Raw genomic sequence first — 18,023 nt, 5'->3', positions numbered from 1 at the left:
TACCATCTGTTGCGGGACTCCTTGTTCTTCTTGATTGTGAAGGTCGTTCTTTACACTCTGTGAGGCGTCATTACAGAAAAAGTTTGGGACAGATCAGATGCTTCTCTTATGGTGTTGCATTAATTCACATTTAGTGCTTAAAACTTTTGCACAGTACTGCATATCATATAACGCTAATGGACTGACGCTAGAGCTGCATGTCTCAGGCAAAAGTTCAGTATCCTCACCAGATGATGATCCATGCAGAAGACGTAGAATACATCTATTTCTGGGTAACTATTCAGACCTTGTATTACAGTATAGAAATGTGAGATCACACTGATATTTTCATTCTAACATATCTGGACAAACATTCTTGGCAAAGCAACACTGAGGTCAGATTTATGTTTTGTTGTTTGTATTTTTAATCACATTTGGAGGTTGAGGACTCAACCAGGTGTTCTGCAAGTAAATGCTATCTTGTGTATTGAATTTGGATGATGCTGCAGGTGTGTAAATATTCCCAAATCCAATAAAGAGCAGCACATTAGACAGATTATGTCACATCTCTGTGTTGTAGCACCTGGGTTTGATGTCTACACAGGACGGCAGGGTGCTGTTTAAGAAGAAATCTGCAACCACACAACATAAAGTAGTTAATCGAGCTAATTATCATGGTCCTTAACTGACATAACAACAGGTTACTACAGTAAGCTGGAAATGATTGCAGTTTACATGAAAGTAAATTAACACACAATTTAATCCATTGCTTATACATATTTTCTTGTGTGTTTGTTTGTTTTTTCTTTACACAGAATAACCCTTACTATAGCCTTGCAAACACAGTTCCAACAATCGTCAATTGTGTTTCCATTATTTCAGAAAACGAACAGCGTGAACGCTGGTTTACCAACAGCCAAAATCGCACTACATCACAATTACTGTGAAGCACCTATAACCAGCGCCTGAATGTCCACTTGGGTTCTCATTTCTTCTGGGGTTTTTCTACCCTCATCTCTTTGCCTTACAGCTCTCCATCTACAGTCCAATCTCAGCATATATATACTGCGCCGTGTGTTGTCCCCCCATTCTATCACAATGCGTCTGCATTGTAATAGAATGCAATCAGTGCACAGATACTATACATTTGATAAGTAGGGTGTGTCTTGGCATATATACTGCTCTGCTTGTGCCTCCCCCATTCCATTATAATGCTGATAAGTCACTAGAGGGATACTATACACTTGTGTGTGAGTGTGTGTGTGTGTGTGTGTGTGTGTGTGTGTGTGTGAGTGTGTGTGTGTGTGTGTGTGTGTGCCCTCGGTCTGTGGGCTTATGCATTATTATGTTGATTAAGAGGACAATTACACACTATAGGAACAAATGTGAACAGTTGGCTAAGAGGAACTCACTGATTTTCTTTGGTGACATCGTATCATCAAATACCTCATGTAAGCCGCTCCGGGGGCCTCGATGTACACTGGTTTGAATGAACTCAGTGGCTTCCACAACAGCAGTCTAGTGCATGAGGTCCATGTGTTTCAGTTTGATAAGCCATTTGAAATGGAAATGAGATCACTTATAGAAACAGGACCATATTCATTACTGCTTTCAAACCCTGGATACATTTCTTTTGATTCATCACTAAGTGTTTGCTTGGATTAGATGAATTGTAACAAGTGTAACAAGTGTATTATAAATCTATCATCTTATGAAATTAGTTTAGTCTTGCTCCCTCCGTATAGTTTAGTCTTGCTCCCTCTGTATTACTTTAGTACAGATATAATACACCAATGGGTGTTTTAAAACTACTGAATGTGATGTTTGTGTGTGTGTGTCCATAGCCTGATATATCCTGATCCTCTGTGCTGTAGACCTCCCTTGTTGTCCAAAAACTATTAAAAACCCATCAATGAGCCACACAGCTGTAATGGGTGACATGTTAATTCACTTCAGAAGAAAGTGATTATTGATAACACGTGCTTTTCCTCCAATGACAAGTCAAAATATCTTCTGGGAAAGAGCCGAGGTCCATTAGTACATTAACTCAGCCAACTCCCAGCACAGTCCGAGCCAACTTCAACCTGAGCAGAGTGCTCTCAGCCAGAATAATTGAAAACACCTGTGTTGTTGTGCAAGGCCTTAAATTGTTTTAAGATTTGATTGCATAACACCCTGGGAAGGCCTGACACTATAGTGCCACTTCATTGAGCAGAGCCACCTGGTTGTTGTGATTCTGCCAGCCTGTAAATCTGAGGCCTGTACTACGAAGCTGGATTTTCTCTTATTGAGGTAACTTCAGGGTTAACCCTGGGTTTTCCATACTACGAAGCTGGTTTACTTCTTACCGGGGTAAATCACCATGGTAACTTATGCTTAACAGCTAACCTGCTCCGGAGCAGGTTATGTTCTTGCTAAGAGATCAACCATAGACTGTATATAAGAAATGGACGTAACATCCGTGACATCACCCATTGGTTTGTGGACTGCTGCTCGGAAGCCAATAGTATCGAATCTAGGCAGCGCCATCTTGAACATTTCAGGTGCATCCCGGGAAAAAAAGAACACGGATTCTACTTATATGGGCATGAGGCGGAGTCATGGACGGAAGTATGGGCGAGGCCAACGGCGGAGTGGGGAGGCTGCGATTGGTTGCGAGGGCTGGATCTCAAGGACATTGGTCAATCAACCTGTCAATCACAACGTAGCCCCGTAGCCTGCTTTATCGTCAAATATAAAATCAGGGAGGCCAAAATGTCACAAATGAACATCATACTGCATTGAAGAAGGCTTTAAACTAGGGATTGAGACCATAAACACATTTTGAAAACGTTCACTGAGGTTAGAAATCAAGTGAGAAATTGGTGAATTCTCCATTGACTTGTATAGAGCCGGAAGTCTTTTTGAACACAAAACGATCGCCCCCTGGTGGCCTTTTGATAGAATGCAGCTCTAAGTTACTTCTGCATTGGCTTCTTTTCAGAGGACAGGAACTCCCCGCCTGAGATCAACGAGTATAAAAGCACCATCTCCTGACCAATCAGTTCTCTTATAAAAAGATCCTGTCAATATTGGTGCACGGATCGTGAGAGGAGCGCTTAGGAGAGCAAGAGTTTTTAGGGATAGATGCAATTTTTTAATTGGCCAAAATATATATTAAAAAAACAATCCTCGAGGCACATGAGGGATATTAGTCTGTAATACAGTTGGTTTGACATCATTCACTCAAATGGTTGAATCGCAAAATAAGTTTGTATTTTGAATGTTGAACTTAATGTCGCTATGAAAGGGAGGGCACTGAGGAAGCGTTCTGCCTGAAACGTACGTCTGTGCCGTAATAAAGTGAAATTGAGTGATCAGAGTACGTTTATATTGTCCAATTTATTAATATTGTATAATCTCACGAATTTACGCATTAACAGGGTCGGCAATTTTCTGCCAGCACTCCTTCCTGGATTTTGCTGCTACATCAGAGTTGCTTTTGGCCTGGTGATGTGATTGAATTCTACATATTGTTTAAGAATAATTGTCTGCTCCTCCATGGTAAAGTAGTCTGCTCTGCAGGGTTTCTCCATGTTTGTGATTGGTCAGACGCTGCAAACACCTCCCCTTTTATGTGAGCGCACAGTGATCCAGATTGGAAAACCCTGGGTTCAATTACAGAGTTGATAACCAGTTTCGTAGTACCGCTTATCCCAGATTGCGAATGTCTGGGTAAGTCAACCCAGGTAACGGAGAGATATCCCGGGTATGTTAATCCAGATTCGTAGTACAGGCCTCTGGGCAGATGTCTTTATTTGTTTGAGAGGTTAATACTGTAGTGTCCTCACTGATGTCCTTAAAAGGAAGGCCATTTCTTCTTCTTCATTATATTTCATTTTGATTAAAGCATCCACCTAAACGAGCCTATTTAACCTAATAGAAATTCTCTTCACCCTTCACTTGAGAAATGACATTACCACCCATGAAAATCCTTTGATTTAGTCAATAGAAATGACATTACTCTCCCCTTGGTTCTGGGAGGGATCCACTTCAGCTGTTTCTTTATTAACCACTCAACCCTCTCATTCTGCTCAGGATTGGTTTTAGGTATTGGAAGGTTTCTTTCTCTCATTTTTGCGCACAAAGATAATTTCTTTCTCGGATACTCATTAAGCATTTTAAACAGTGGCTTGAATTTAACAGTGGTTGAGGTTTTGATGTGCTTTTTACCTGTTAATAAATCTGATGATCTGTAATATGATTTAAAGGGAGTAAGACTGCAAACCAACAAACACAGCTATGTCATGAGCCAGGCCCTTCAGGACACATGGATACACTCACAGAGACAAAGATTAAGCGTTGTGTCCTCAGCTGCCTCTAGCACATATGGGTCTATTTAGCTTTAATAGAATTATGTAATTATGTTTCTTCATACTGTAGATCTGAAATGTATCTTATCTGACAGAGAGAAATGGACCCAATTTGTGCCCTCTCTGTTTGCTTGCTTTACTTTTCATACTTACAGAGATTCCATGCTGCAAATACAATCATTCAGAAAGATTTGGGAAAAGAGACAAATTGGCTCACTTTCATCTTTTTAATAGGTTTAGAATTGATTACAGTGATACACTCAACATGTTAAGTGGGTGTATTCGTGATGAAGGACACTACCATGGATTAGCTTGTTGTTTAACACTTGAAGGTTAATACTTTAGGGAAAATGTTATCTACTCTGAATGGAAATCAGCTGTTGAATGAATCTTCCAAAAGTGCGAGATTTGTAAGCAGCATGAAAATCAGTTATTTCTTTTCAGAAAAGGGGATGAAAACAATATATACCCTCGATTCATCACTACTTTTAAGTCGCTGATGCAGCTGTGCAGAAGTATTTGATGCCAGAAAAACACTAAATCTCTGGGTGTCCATCATAAATCAGACTACTGAAGTCTCAAAGGAAAACCAGGCACTGTCAGAAAAGCCTTTCTTAAAAGGGCAATTATTTGCTATTAAGTTACTTTAAACTCACTGGTGCATAATCTGTCTGGTTTAAGTCCTAACACAGAGCAGCTTTGTTTAACTGTTACGATGGACATTTGATAAAGCAGGAAACAGGATTTGGGCAGGTGACTGTCAGTCCCGTGTCCAGGATCAGTCAGGACTAAAGGTCAGCACAGACTTCTGAGCTGCTCTGAGCATTTCAGTTACATACTGAGAGGTTTGCGGAGGTTATAGATGTGATCCCGGAGCGAAGACCACAGACCGCCAATGAGAGTGGCGTGTGGAGAAGTAAGAGGGGAATGAGAATGTTTAAGAACTCTGTCTGCCAATACAGCTCAGAAAGACTGGCTCTCTTTGCATACAGATTTAACTCGTCTTTGTGTTTGTGTATCCACAAACACAAAGACAAAACTACCAGCTGCTTATTTTTGAAAACAAGGAAATGTCATGTTCCCATGTGGTGGTTTTAACCTCTTAACATAAATTCTAAATAATACCATGCAAATTACATTTTGGATAAAAATTAAAGTGATTCATATATTTAAGTATGTTTACAAGCTTTCAAATGTTGTGGTCTTCTACTAAAGCTACTACTACTGATAACAACAACAACAACAACAATAATGATAATAATAATAATAATAACAATAATAATAGTAGTAGTAGTAGTAGTAGTAGTAGTAGTAGTAAAGTTTTTATAAGGAAGTTACGAAATACTACCTTGGAAATTGAATTGTGATAGTGATTAAACCTCGGAACAAAAAAAACAACGTAAAATGACAAGAATGGAAAGGCAAAAGCAGATGAAACCAGAAATGACAGGGATTATTTTCACAAATGGTTTCCGAACATTGAAATGGTCACAAAATGGTCCTGAAGGTTTTTAATCCCATAAAGAGACACCCATGTATGTGATCTGATTCACTGCCGTCATGGTAACGATGCCGAAGATGCTCACATCCGCCTCTGATAATACAAATATGTTTCAAGGCTAAGTTTGTATTCACTCTTTCACAATGGACAAGAAGGTTGTTTTTTTTCCATTTATGTCACATTTTCTGTAGCTTTAAAGTATTTAACCGACATCTGCTATTTAACAACAGCCATGGTTGCTAAGGCAGGAAGGGATGTGGTGCTCTGAAGGACATTTTCCAGCCTCTTTGCCTTGAGTCTAGAGATGTTTTCTGTATTGTAGAACATTGCTTTTTCAGCCACAAGGCCTCACAAATAGCATTTGATTTTTGGTTAGTGCAGGTAAAGATTTGGTTTGATCAAACTTTTGTCCCAATTAGGCAGACATAATTTGAAGGCTGTTTTTTGTTGGTTATGTGTCTGTTTGTTTTAAGAGGATGCAGGTTGCATTTTGTAGTTTACGAGTGGTGTGTGGTGATCTTCAGAATTGAAATGGCAACATCAAATCAAAATGACTCAAAATAACATCCAAATTACAGATTCCCCAAATTTCCCAAATGTATGTCAGAAATGTATATAAAATGGTGTGTGAATTAAATCTTGTGGTACAGACTGCAGAATTGGTTTGTTATTGCTGTAATTATGTACTCACACTTCTCCAAATGTTTACTCAGTGCTGTTCAGACAGTTTCTAACTGACGGTCAGAAGAACGGTGTGTGTGTATGCCCCTGACCCACCCATCTAGTGTGTGTTTTCACCCTGTGGTGATGATGTGGGTGCCATGATTGTCTTTATACATTCCTTTAAGTGCACGTCCATGCATGCATGCGGGCGAACACATGCAGAGATGACACATGGAGACAGAACCAATTTATAGGAACAAGACTAAAAATATTTCATACCTTCTTCCTTAAATGCCTGCAGCCTTTTGTTTTAACACCAGCATTTGTGCATTATAAAGTCCATAAAAACAGCTCCTGATCATCAGTATGTCATGCAGGTCACTGTGGTATATCAGGCTGTCCAAGACCAGTTTGTGTCCCTCATGTTTGCGGCTGTCACAGGTGTGACGGTGTGTGTCGGGAGGTGTTTAGCAGATACACCTTCAGCAATTGCATGACAGACAGGTTGGAGGGTTAGTTTGGATACTATACACTAACACACTCACTTGTGACATTTCTCCCCTCAGAGATAGAGCTGTGGGAGATAACATGGATCAATCCTGGTTCACCTGTCCTTTTGTCCTTTTACATCTATGGTGATCAGTGGTGAAACAAGTATTCAGATCCTTTAGTCAAGTAAATGTACCAATACAACAATGTAAAAATACTCAATACAAGTAAAAGTCCTGCATATAAAATCCCTCTTAAGTAAAAGTATTAGCAGCCTTACAGAGTATTATAGTATATAGCTGCTGGAGGTGGAGCTAGTTTACACTACTTTATATACAGTTAGCTAGTTTAGTCCAGTGGTTCACAACCTTTTCCTCTAATCTTTGATTTTTGGTGAAATATTGGATCATTTGAACATTCATTTAAATGTGAGAAGTTTAGAGGGAAAATTACTATTTGGTGGAGCTGTTAACAACTCATAGACATCTGAAATGTGACCACTGAAATACTTAACTAATATTTTAATATTGTTATATTATTCACTGTGTCAAATCTTTGTCTGAAAAGTAAAAAATGTAGTGGAGTAGAAAGTACAATATTTCCCACTGAAACATAGTGGGGTGCACATATAAAGTACTATTAAAAATTGTCCTTAAGTACAGTACTTGATTAAATGTACCTAGTTACTTTTGTTACAGTAGTGCTGTAGTAATGCTCAGTTATTTTGATATTCTCGGGTTTGGTTTGTTTGCTGGTCAAGATGTGTTGTCTTGGCACAGGAGCTGGAGATATGGGGAGGCAGTCGAATATGGTAACTCTAAAGTCATCTTGTTTGCATGTAATGTCTCCTTCAGCCTATTATGTCTCTTAGCTTTCTGTAGTTAGCAGCTGGTCAGTCTTCATTCAGGAATCTTGTTTTCAGGGTTGAAGGGTGTGTGATTGAGCGGTTTCACAATGAGCACAGCAGTCAGTAAATACCTGTAGACTGTAGGCTGGTTGCTTGGTAAACCAAAATGTCTGGTTTCCTATTTTCAAGTGTATTTATTACAAAATATACCATGTGAAAGTCTTTCTTCTTTTTCCATCAGCACAAATCATATTTTTGAAGTAACTTGTCCACTGTCCACAACTATATATCCAATGATAGTGAATAGCCTCTTTTTTGGGAAACATGCTATATGCTGTCCACATATTCAATGATTGATACTACTCCCATGTCTGTACAATATGTTTATTTCTGTAAATATGAAGCTGGGGGATACAGCTAGCCTGCGTCTGTCTGCTGGTAACCAAAAACACCTTGCAGCATCTCTAAAGCTCGCTAATATTTGGGCTGTTATGTGCTGAATAATTTCTTGACCAGGTGAAGTTCTTCATCACATTGTGGTTGCTAGGAAACCAGAGGAAACACTTCCAATTGGCTTTTATTTTTTATGTTTCATAGGAAATGAACCTTTGTGGTTGTTTATTTCTTCTTTGTTTATGCTAAGCTAAACTGACTCGCTGCTGTAGCTTTAACTAATTGGACAAAGATGGGGCACCACTTGGAGTATTTATGCATCTGCAATACAGTAAATCTAAGTTACATGATGTAATAGATTTTCTACTTATAACTTCATTTGGTTGTGTAAGTGTGTGTGTGTTTTTGCTGGCAGGGGAATGTGCTGTCATTTGTTTCCATAGGAGAGGGGTTGTATATGGGAGCAATGTGAGGTTGAAGGAGGATATATGGCAAGCAGGATATCTGTGGTATAAGTAAAGCATTTTTATGGAGGAGTCCAGGGAGCGCATGGCTGAGATTTTAGGGTCTGGCTCTTGGCAATCTCCACGGGACACTGAGAATGGTATGTACTGGCCAAGCCTTCTTCCCACGTGCTCTCCCTCTCACTCTATCTCCTTTTCTCTCCTTCGTTCACACGCAACTTTTACGATGCTCATCTGGACACCCTCGAGTCCACTGGACACTTGCCCTCAGATGCAGCATTGCTATGATTTCATCGTACAAGACAGAAATACCACCTTATTCTGAATTTAGAGATCAGCTGCCAGTGGCTCAGCAGTAACCAAACTGCCTTCCAACCCAGATGTCTTCTAGGTGGAAGTGATGACGGTTGAATGATATTTTTCATTTGTGCTGGGAGCCAAACCATATCCACTATCTAATATGAGAACCATGAAGAAGAAAACTGCCTCTGCTGTGTTTTCTACAGACGGTGAGGAGTGAAAAACACTTCACGCTCACTTCACATCTCTTAGACATGGTGCTAAAGTACCAATGGGACATCATCAAAAGACACACTTTCTTAAGAGAAAGGGAAGGTGTGTCCAAACTTTTGATATGTACTTGATATTTTTTGTAAAAAATAACATTTTAGAGGAGTATTTTGATTAGTTCTGCTCCTGTCTGAAGTGCATACAGAAGCTATATACAGTAGGACTGAAGTTCACATCCATCAGATCCTGCTATATCTGTGTATCCCACTATGCCGTCCTCCCACATGAGCCAATTGGACAGGAAACAAGATGGCCAGACAATTCTCCCTCGAGATGGCAAAAGAAATAATAAGTTAGGGAACCAGGAAGGAGAAGACAATCCCTGTGAAAGCCTTGGTTAATGGCATTTTTTTCCTTTCTGACAAGTTTTTCTTCTGAGCAGTCGGAGAGTTATGGAAGAGTGTTGAAATGAGGAGGATGGCTTCTGATGAGGGGAGAAAGGACAGAGCAATGAAAAGAAAAAAAGGTGGCTCTTGCTCTGTTTTTGAAGCGTAACATCTGCTGAACGAGCAGATTCTGGATCACCTCCATCACCCAACTCAGTTAATCATAACACTGTCTCATACGCTCGCATGCACGCACACACAAACACACCCGCACACACACACCCTTGTGATGGTCACTAACCAAATTCACTTGATCTTCCCACTGTGAACTGTCAGTGAAGAGGACAGAAACCAGAAAAGAGTGCTGGGAGAGGGGGTTAAAGGACATAGTTCAGATTTGTGCACACAACCTCGCTGTTTGTGTATGACACTTTAGGATCAGTTCATCAAAAGAAAAAAAAAATCTCATTTAACTCTAGTGGTATTTAGCCAAGTTTCTTTACATGTTTAAGATCTCCATTTTAACATTTCTGCTGTAAATACAAAATTCCATTCACGCCAACACAATGCAGGTGAATCAAGCTCTGAAAAATCTCCTACAAAATCGTCAACAGCTGCGTGTCTTTTTAGAAACAGTCTCTGTCTTACCGTAAGCAGATATTCCAAACTGTTCATTCATTCTGACACTTCTATGGCAGTAAATTGAGCACTTAGAGGATGAAGCTCTCAAAGGATCTGAGCAGTGACGAGGCTTCGGCTAAGAGAGCTAATCCGTCTCATAAACATAAATCTTAGTTAAATCAACAATATAAAAACATCATATAAATGGGAGGTTGGAGTAGTGGAGGGAGGTTCAGTGTTAGCATGAGTATAATCAGCAAAGCAAAAGCGATAAATATCATGTTTTAATGTCTGTACTTTACACCTGCATGAATATTTTTGGACTTTACTGGCTACACAGCTGTGAATGGCTCAATGGTGGTGAAGCATATTGAGAACAGTTGATGCCAATCAGCCAATACAGAACCTCAGTGGGCTGCCTCATTAATTTTCATTTCTTTTGTAGAAATATGTTCTAAAGAAAATGATTGGTGGAAACTGAGGACAAATCGTTAAACTTAATGTTTCAGTTACTGTATTTGAACAACACATACTAATTCACATCCATTGTACTGTGGTGCAAGCAGAAATCTCAGAGACTGATATCTTGAAACCTGGGAGCATAACACCAAAACAAACTTTAGTTATAGCATCCCTGACTGAATGATGGTGTAACTCTTTAGCTGAGAGTTCATAAAAGCTTTATTGATGAAAAAAAATATATGACCACAAGAGTGGAAGAGGAGGAACAAAAATGCATCATCTTTTGATATATTAATCACTGACATATTACTATTAATATTCCAATCATGAAATTCAAACTTTTTAACCAAACTTATAATAACAATACAAGGCAGGGTCCTAAAGCTTTACATATTTTACTTTAAATTAGATAATTAGGGATTTAAATCCAATCCCTTACATTAGATTGGATCACTTGAAGGTGGGTCTTGTGGAGCCGTAGACAACTGTTGGCCACACTTTATAAGTGCACTTTATAAATGCTGTTTTCAGGAGGAGTAAAAAAAAGAAATGAATAAATTAGATATCATCTGAGCTCTGGAAATGTAAACACAGCTCAAGGTTAATCAGTCACTCCAAATCACATTTGATTGTATCTGTTTATGTCAACATCCCCAAATTTGAGTCATCAAAAACATTTGAATGTCTTACACGAAAAGCGACTGTTTTTTTATTTGGCAAATAACATGGGAAACAACAAAAGGCCATTTAAGGTTTATTTTAGGAGTATTTTTTTTGTAATGTAGATGAACTAAGCCGCTGAAACTGGAATTATTCCCTTATAAATAGACTGAAAGCTAGAAAGACAGAAATAAAGGAATAAAGTAATGCAGGGGAAAGTCATCAGAGTTTAAGAGCAGTTGGCTGTCAGTCTCCATGCGGGGCAGAGCGACTCACTGGGGCAGAAACAGCATAATTACAGCTCTGTTTAGCTCCATTACAGCCGCTGCACTCATATCTCTGTTACCACCTACATACTCCTCATACTCTGCCTAATTGCCCACTCCTCACTACATAGAGAAGACTTATTGATTTAAACTACTTAATTGGGAGGTGCTCGTGGTGGGTGAAGCAATTATTCAATAACACTATGTCACAAATACAAATGAACAGTGCAGCAGATAGCATGACCGGAATGATAATGTGGATCCATCTGTTTTCTTGATAGACCTCATTATTGGTCATTTGATCATTTGAGATCAGTGCCCTTGATGTGTGATAGGGAGTTTTACTCTGATTTTCAAATGATCATCTGTCACATACATCTCTTTGTGCCTCCCTCAGCTTTTCTTTTGCTCTTTTTTCCCCATGAGAAGCATGCATATTGTGCAGTCGAGTGGAAATGTGTGGGAGGAGAGAGGCACAGTCTTACTTCATATACTTGGATGCAGACTGAGAACGAAAACGAAAGAGCAAGCCACACGTTGTCCTTCATTATGAAAAATGTGAATGAAAGGGACAGACAGAGTATTGATAATTCAAACAAAAGGATAAAGAACAGTATCATTATCATTAATGTTGTTTCATTCATTAGTACATGGAGGTGAGCAGGTTTTGGCCTCATCTGGTGATAATTTGCATTATGAACAAAGAGTGCAAAATACAGTAAACCAGTAATTATCTTTTCTTCTTCCACCAAATTCATCGCAAAAGAGAAAAGGGAACATGTTTTGTGTGTGTGTGTGTGTGTGTGTGTGTGTGTGTGTGTGTGTGTGTGTGTGTGTGTGTGTGTGTGTGTGTATAAGAGAGAATGAGATATATAGATAATGCAAATTATGGCTTAACTTACAGCTGTTTAAGCAAATATCTCTCTTGGGACACCACACGTACACCCAGAGAAAGAGTGTGTGCAGCCCCGGTTTACATGCGGCCTCATATGAATACCACATCATTCAAGAATATTTCAAAGCAAAAAACATGACTCACACAGGCTGATTGTGCTTAAACAAATCAGTGAGCATAGTTGTGCACTTTGTTTCTCTCCTAATAACACACAAATACAGTTCCATATTTATCACATGGTTATAGGATATGGACACTGAGCTTTATTCCCTGAATTGTCATGTAAAATAAGTCCAGCCCAGCTATTTACAATAATGAAGCATTGGCTCTGTGACAGCAGAAGTTCAAAGCAAGGCTTCACTGAGTGTATTTACATAAAATTAAAAATTAAACCATGTTAGGGTATTGTAGAGGCATTTGAAACTAATTCATTATTCAGGCCAGAGCCTGAAAAGCACCTGAACTGGAGAGGCATATTGGAACATCAATGTGGTTTGAAACACTAACACCAGTTTAGAGGATCTTTATATTTTTATGTACACCACTGGATTATTTAGCTCTCTGTGACATTGACATTTTGGAGAATCACTGCTGTGATAAATTTCACCCAAAAGCAGTGACAGCATTGAAACCTGTCTGTGAGATCAATAAGGTTTCAGACAATCCTGGAGTTATGCGTTGCCCTGTGCTCAAGCATTAGCAGCTCAATGGCACACATGAACACACGCCCATTACCCGTGTTAGTAAAGCCACCCAGTTGTTCTTGAAAGTCATGGAAATCCATATATGTGACTGCATACAAGGGATGTTTAGAGATGAAATTACATGAACTGCCAAGTACAAGTGTCCTCTTTAACCTCAAATCGAGTTTAGTCAAAAATGACCTGACTTAAAATTCATAAGGCAAAATATTTTATGACAAAATTAATTTTAGACCCATTTAAATTGTTTAAAGTGATCCCAATGCTGAACTCTGGGGCACACCTTTTTTTTTTAATCAACAAATCAGATTTATTAATGCGTAGAACAACTGTTTACTATCATAACGTTATGAACTGAACCACGGAACAGCATTTTCAGAAAAAAAAGAGTTTATCTTATAGAAGGCAGCAGACAACAAAATCAAAAGTTTTAAAGTTAAAAAAAAGATCACTCTGATGGGTTCACCATTATCTGAAACCGAGAACACATCATGGACTGTTGACCATACTTTGCCTGCCTAAAGACACCAAGAAGTTCATGGCAGACACACATATGGGCCTGATTTCTTTCTCATGAATGTGGATCCCCTGCTTTACACCTGGGATTTGATCACATCCAAATGGAGTTTGGCTGATCTGATCGCAATATGTTCTGAGTGCCTTCACACTGTATCAATAGGTTTTTCCTTATCCACATAGATTATCCACATCACAGATTTAAAGCCATGTGTAATGAGAATATATGAATGGAGTTCAGACTTTTTAATGGTTCTTTAGTTGAAATACATTGTGTTGACTTATTAGTGATAAGAACATTATAGAATATCTATTTTTCACCACACTCATCCTTCAAACCATGATCTAACAGAGTGAACAAAGCAGGACCTAAGGGTAACAGAGGGACAGGACTGAAAGGACTTGTTTGACACATCATATTCATTTTAGGGTTACTTGATTTCATAGTTATTGTAATAAGGAACTATCCTGTAATTCATATTCATATTTACATCCTTCACCAATAAATTCATCACAGTATTTCATCATAAATGTTTCCATTGTGGCAGTTTAATCTCTCTCTGTGTACCAGACATGTAGATTATATGAAAATATGCCTGCAGGAGCGTGTAAACTGTGTGTCTGTTTATCTGGTCTCTGCCTGTTTTGCTGCTCAGGCAATGAGAGCAGCATATGGTCATAAATAGGAAGATTATTATTACTGTAACAACACAAGATGAAAGGCCTGTTACAGGAGGCAAGCACAGCAGCAGTTCACTGAATAGTTGTTTGCAATATAGTCCTTTCAAAATGAAGGTGACCATCTGTGTGCTGTGATAACATGTCAGGCTATCAATGTTTAGCTTATGTTTGTCAGGTACAGCAATGCAGTGCCATGGATACAAACACACACACCTGCAGAAATACACAAACATGGCTGGAGAGACTGGAACAGAATGGAATTTGAAACGTTTTAGCCAAAAATGTTTCCATGGTCAAGGTGTTTTTTGCAGAAACGTTTCAGATTTCGTTTTGTTCTCCAACTTCGTTGGTCAAGATTAGTCAACTGACGCCCCAGGAAAGCACCTGTCATGGAAATCAACACATTCGCATGGACGATTCAAGCCATTTTAAGTCACTTTTAGGGGTTTTGTGTCATAGATTTCACCCACAGAGTCTAAAAGGCTTGAGACAGGGACAAATGTGATAATGTGAAAATATCTCACCGTCCTCTCCTCTGACCCATTTCCCACTACTGTCCTATTGTCCAATCCCATCATCCCCTCATCTGTAGAGCTACCACAATTGATACTTTTGTGTGGCGATTTGGCAATACATTCACAGATGAATGTGCAGAGATTTCATGTGTTTAGTTGTAACACACAGTTTATTTCTACAAAAGATGATTAATTGATTAGTTGATTGACAGAAAATTAATCAACAGCTATTTTGATAATCAAATAATTGTTTGTCATTTTCAAACAAATATGCCAAGAGTAGCAACACATTTTTAAAAATATAATCACCCTATATCCTCGATAAGATATGTTGGCATTGAGAGGGTATCACTGCTCTGCACCAGGAGGAGATAACTTGGATGTTTTACTTTCCACAAGGGAAAAGTATTGGATCTACTGTCTGAGAACCCTGTCACATCATGGATTGAATATAGATTATGACTTTAAGTCATAAGTCTTTGCACATTTCCCCATTGTGTTTTCTGTATTATACCTCTGCTTATTAGATATTTGTTTATTGGAAGTTGTTTATGATGTTCATTTACAGCTGGGGTTTAATATTTTCTGTATATCTATTAACCAACAAACTGTATTGTTTAAAGCTCTATACTGTAATATAGAGGCATAAATTACAGTTTGTTACCACATATTATGTGTTATGAGACATAATGGTTCTTGTCACTTTGTTTAAAGTGTTTAGCTGTAGTTCCTGCCACCATTTGTTAAGAGTTCTGATTCACTGAAGGCTTCTTGATTGTTTTTCTCCCCCTAATGGTGGAACATGATTGTCAAATCACCATCAGATGTGGTTCTACAGTATGGCCCACATACCATACCAGTGTGTGTGCCCTACTATTATTGTTGATCCTGAAGAAGGCCTGGGGGCTGAAACATCATGTAAATAATAGAGATATGCATATGTAGTCAGTGTATGCCACACTTCTTTCCTGCTCTCAATGCTTTTCTTTGTCATACATGATTGAATATGTTTGGGCTTTGAACTGACAAAATAAGACATGTACATAATCCATCCATTGTGTGGATGGTGATTTTCAGTCACTTGAGGTATCCCATATGCTTTAGAAAAGGATAAGAAATTATTCAACCTTTTTAAATATGTGGAGACATGGTTTTCATCGTTATTTATGTACTGTTCTGTGTGAATGTATGTGTGTGAATGTATGTGTGTACTGTATGTGTGTGTGTGTGTGCGTGTGCATGCGGCCGAGCAAACGAGAAGCTGTGAATCTATTACCGATGATTCTCTAGTCTTTATTGTTTCATGCCATCTCTCTTTCAGTTGCAGTTTAAACAACCCCCATCACACACACACACGCGCACGCACACACACACACACACACACACACACACACACACACACACACACATACACATACACATACACATACACATACACATACACATACACATACACATACACACACATACACACACACACACACACACACACACACACACACACACGTCTCTTCACTAACTTGCTGCTCCATACTATGTTTGCAGGCCACACAGTGAGATAGGCTGAGACTGCCTCATGTGTTGGGCCTCCTCTGTGTTCTGGTCCCCACCAACCCCCATCCTCCCAGCATCAGTGGGATGTCCCAGGTGTGTCTCCTCTTGGCCTTGCTCATGCTCTGCAGCTGCACAAAGGTACAACTCTCAGACTCTCTCGTGTCTTGCTGTCTTTTACACGCCCACATACAGACTGTCCATGATGCTAGGAGGTCTTTCTCAAGTACCACTGATTATTACTGACAGTCTTTAAATCAAACCAAAAGCAGGATGGAGACTGATATGAACAGCTTGTGTGGACTTTAACATTATAACATGAAACTTCAGGATGTTTGGTTCTCCGGCAGGTCTCCTCTACGAGTTCCCTGGAGCTTCTGAAGGAGCAGTGGAGCAGCTACAGGAACCAGTGTCTGGAATACATTGACACCACGCCGCCCACCACAGGTGAGCCCCTCTCCTCACAGCAAGAACTCATATCTGAACAAGATGCATGCATTGGACTAAACCTACTGTAAGCCCTGAGTACAGGTGTGACAGATGACATTCTCTGCTCTCGGCTGCAGGGCTGGTGTGTAACAGGACCTTTGACCAGTACGCCTGCTGGCCTGATGGACTCCCAGGGACCACTGTCAATGTCTCTTGCCCATGGTTCCTTCCATGGTATCGTAAAGGTCTGTGTGTGAGAGGTCTTTATATATAGCATATATACATATATATGTGTATGTGTGTATTGCACATATACACCTATTCACATTCACTGTAAGTTTAATAATGTAACTGTTAAGAGTTCAGTGGTGGCCAAAATACAAAACAATTATGTGTATAAAGATCCAATAACTAGCTTTTTTTTTGTTTTCAACCACACCTCACATATACTGTATTATCTATCAATGTATTTTAACTTTTAAGTGATAATACAGTAATTTAACAACCCATAGAATGACCTTAGCAACAATGGCTACCAAAGGACAGACATTTTTGGGCATGTGTCATCATGAGGGGGAAGAATAGGTAACATTGCAAACAAAGCATTTAGAGCAGGCTGGCGCCTGGGCTTTTGATTTGCATATAGCATTTTAACATATTATCACCTTATGGAAATTCAACCATGTTTACCAACCAACATCATAAAATACAGATTTTTTAAAGAGTATGATATGTCCTCATTAATTACAGTAAATTAAAAATTAAAAAAAGTAAATATTAAAAATGTAGAGCTTATTAGTTTCTTCAGCTCTGTAGGCCCAAAGCAAATCATCATTATTCAGAAAATTCAGCTGTTTGGTGATTTCCACCACTGTTTAGCTCAATGACAGATCTGGTGGAATAGTCTCTCTGTTTTTCAATCATATTCTTACTCTGTCCTGTCACGTTGTTGGAAGAGACCGGTTTTGGATCACAGAGAGATTTTCTCTGACCTTTAGCATTTTTCTTACTGTCTGTGTGGAGTTTTCATCCACTGACAAACACAATATCCTGTCTCACAATCAGAAAGATGAGCTCGACAGATGACTAATATGCTTTGGGTTCTTTTGGGTAAAGAAGTCTTTGTTACATTTCCTCTCTGC

The 18,023-nt window shown here is 39.0% G+C and overlaps 1 protein-coding gene across 1 annotated transcript in view; it reads left to right on the top strand.

Annotated features, from left to right (window-relative positions):
- gcgrb (glucagon receptor b) overlaps positions 1–18,023 on the top strand; it is a 45,202-nt gene that overhangs the window by 16,078 nt on the left and 11,101 nt on the right. The window contains exons 2-4 of the mRNA XM_053331652.1: positions 16,447–16,593; positions 16,803–16,899; positions 17,019–17,126. Of these exons, the coding sequence (XP_053187627.1) occupies positions 16,540–16,593; positions 16,803–16,899; positions 17,019–17,126 (259 nt within the window). The 5' untranslated portion in view covers positions 16,447–16,539. The remainder of the gene's footprint in view (positions 1–16,446; positions 16,594–16,802; positions 16,900–17,018; positions 17,127–18,023) is intronic.

Source organism: Scomber japonicus, chromosome 2, assembly GCF_027409825.1.
Source record: "Scomber japonicus isolate fScoJap1 chromosome 2, fScoJap1.pri, whole genome shotgun sequence".
Lineage (NCBI taxonomy): Eukaryota > Metazoa > Chordata > Actinopteri > Scombriformes > Scombridae > Scomber > Scomber japonicus.
The sequence above is the reverse complement of the archived record's forward strand: the minus strand, read 5'-3'. Positions and strand labels throughout refer to the sequence as shown.